General features: G+C 45.4%; 1 protein-coding gene across 1 annotated transcript; it reads right to left on the bottom strand.

The window, feature by feature from the left end:
• Nucleotides 1-703: 703 nt before the first annotated feature.
• On the bottom strand, nucleotides 704-2,486 carry LOC131017524 (F-box/kelch-repeat protein At5g26960). The gene has a single exon (XM_057946304.1). It carries the CDS (start codon nucleotides 2,252-2,254, stop codon nucleotides 1,016-1,018), a length of 1,239 nt encoding a protein of 412 aa, XP_057802287.1. The 5' UTR covers nucleotides 2,255-2,486; the 3' UTR covers nucleotides 704-1,015.
• Nucleotides 2,487-2,801: the final 315 nt, after the last annotated feature.

The following is a 2,801-nucleotide window of genomic DNA, read 5'->3' as shown; positions in this document are numbered from 1 at the left end:
TTTATGGCGGATCCCGTGTGATAAAACTGTGAATAAGTAAGTGAAAAAATAAAGAATTTGTGATAGATAGTAGCCAAAAATTGAAAATACATATTTTTGTGAAACATATCAAATTGGTAAAAAAATTATGTACTTTTAGAGTGTGTTTTCTTTGGTTGTAAGTTTATCATTAGAAAAAAAAAGATGGGAAATTTTAATCAAACTTTAGTGGCCCCCGCTCTCTTTATCTCATGTTCTATTTGGCGAAAAAATATATGAAAATATCATGAAAAGAGATCAAATGAGAGAACAAGAAAGATAGAGATATGAGCTAAATTGAACCCCCACTGTCTACGAAAAAAAAAAACCTCGTTTAAGGATGAACACGAGTTTTAATAAAATTGTTAAAATTCTTGTAAGTACGATAAATGTACAATTATAATTAAAAAATGGAAGTACAATTTATAATTAAATATAGGTGAGAATATATGATGTGATGGTTCAAAAAATGAAATGAAACCTTTTTTCGTAGATAAAAAAAGTAAGTATGACTTTTTTTCGGAGGGACAATATATTTTGATGGTAAAATTGAAAGATCATAACAATATAGAAAAATATTATCACACCTATAACTATAACTTGTGATAAATATTATTATGAATTAAAGTGAACGGAGTATGTGACAATAAATTATCCAAAGCCATGTTAAGAGGGAATTAACAAATAAATTCAAAAAATTGTTAAATAACTTAAATGTTAAAATTGAAATACAAAATTATAATTGAACACAAGAGTTGTTGAACAAGTATCAATACTCAAATAATAAATGCCTAAAAAAAATCAAATAATAATAAAATAATATAAATATAAAAGAATAAATTTGTGTAACCAATAGTGAATAATGAGAATTACCATGAGTGCCCTCCTAAAGCGGACGAAATACCAGCTCCGCCTCGAGACCCCCAAAAAGTCAAAAAAGATTCATCCTCACGTAGAATAGAATTACGAAACACCAAACCCGTGACCCCCGCGCACGTTAGCACTCCACGCACACGCAGGCGGCGCGTCGGATGAGCTGCGGCATATCCGCCGCTCTACTCCACTCGTCGGCGGCGCAATCATACACCAACACCAGCCCCTCCTTGAGCCCCCTCTCCACCCGCCCGCTCCTCCGCAGCAGGTCATCGATGCAACCCACCACCTGCACCAGCGCCACCTTACTCCCCAGCCCCACGCAGCTGAACCTCACCGTGCTGTCCAGCCTAACCTGCGCCGGCAGCGGCGGGCTCCTTATCCTGCACCACTCGCCGAAGCACGCGCTCTTCCTCGACGCGCTGAATCGCCAGAACGACAGCTCCACCGCGTGGCTCGACAGGATGTACACATCGCCGCCGGCGCCGCAGGCCGCCACCACGCACCCCCCGCCGGGGACCGCGCGGCTCCTCAGCCAGCCGCGCGACGCCACGTCGTACAGGTCCATCGAGCTGGCGTAGACGTGCGCCGCCTCGGGAGCGCCACGCGCCGACACCTCGTGCCCGATCTTCAGCCCGCCGATGACGTAGAAGACGCCGTCGGCGGACGCCCCGATGCAGCCGTACCTCCGCCGCGGCGCCTCCGACAGCACGCGCCACGCGTTCTCGTCGGGGTCGTACTCCTCCACCACCGAAGATCTGGCGCAGCCGCCGGCGACGAGTATCTTCCCGTCGACCGCCGCGGCGGCGAACTTCTTCCTCGGAAAGGTCATCCCGGCCTTGGGCACCAGCGTCCCCGTCCACGTGTCACACCGCAGCATCGCCGTCCGGTCGATTATGTATATTTTCCGGCCAATTGAGACCAATCGGAAATGCGAGAAGAGAGAGAAAGCAGCGCCGCTGCCGTTCTCTTTGGAGGGAACGAAGGATGAGAGCTTCCAGGAGGGGTCGGGGAAGCGGAGGGCGGCAGCGAAGAGGGCGGAGTTGGAAATGGAGATAGAGAAGAGGGTGTGGAAGAGGGTGTGGTGGCGGAGGCGGAGGAGGTGGAAAGCGGGGGAGTTGAGGAGGTAGGCCCAGCGGCGACAAACAGAAGGGAGATAGGGGAGGGTGGAGTGAGGGACTCTGGAGAGACATTCCAGCACAAGATCGTCGGGGAGGCACGAAATGGTGGTGTCGGCGGCGCCGATACTAGTGGTCGAAAGGGCGGAGGGGTGGTGGGGCTGCTGAGGATTGGGAAAGCAGGATTTCATCAGCCATGAAAAGTGTCGAGAGGTGCACGAATCAGAGCTCGATGTTGCTGACATCGATGCAGCGGCGGCGGCCGCGGTGGAGACTTGTAATTAATAGATCTCACTCACAGGGAGGGATGCTGTCAAGTTCAATGATTATGCTACTATATGAATATGATGGTTTCTGCCATTTAGTTTTACACGAATGAGAAAAGCAATGGCAGTTAACTAATTATGCTATACATCTATAGATTTTCTCATTTAATGTAATCTGGATTATTTTATGTCAAAATCAAATTTTATTTGGATTGGGAAAATTAAATGGAACAGGATTGGAACGCACCCAATCCACACATCTCCATTCGTATGATGGAACCGGAGTCACACTCGAGACCTCATCATGTCATCCCAATTTCCCAATCCCCTTACTTGTTTCGCAAATTAAACAAGATTGCATTTTTTAAAATTTAACTCAATTCTTATTTTGCACATAAATTAATAATTTTATCCTTAAATACATAAAATTTTGAACTTTTATCTAATTCTGATTTTACACAAACTTTGAACTGTGGCGTGATAATTACTAAACTTTTGATTTTATCTAATTTTGCTACTAATTCAA

Source organism: Salvia miltiorrhiza, chromosome 1, assembly GCF_028751815.1.
Source record: "Salvia miltiorrhiza cultivar Shanhuang (shh) chromosome 1, IMPLAD_Smil_shh, whole genome shotgun sequence".
Classification (NCBI taxonomy): Eukaryota; Viridiplantae; Streptophyta; class Magnoliopsida; order Lamiales; family Lamiaceae; genus Salvia; species Salvia miltiorrhiza.
This window is presented reverse-complemented; position numbering and strand designations above follow the sequence as displayed.

Coding starts and splice junctions, on each gene's coding strand:
- LOC131017524 (XM_057946304.1), bottom strand. CDS start 2,254: ATGTCAGCAACATCGAGCTCTGATTCGTGCACCTCTCGACACTTTTCA.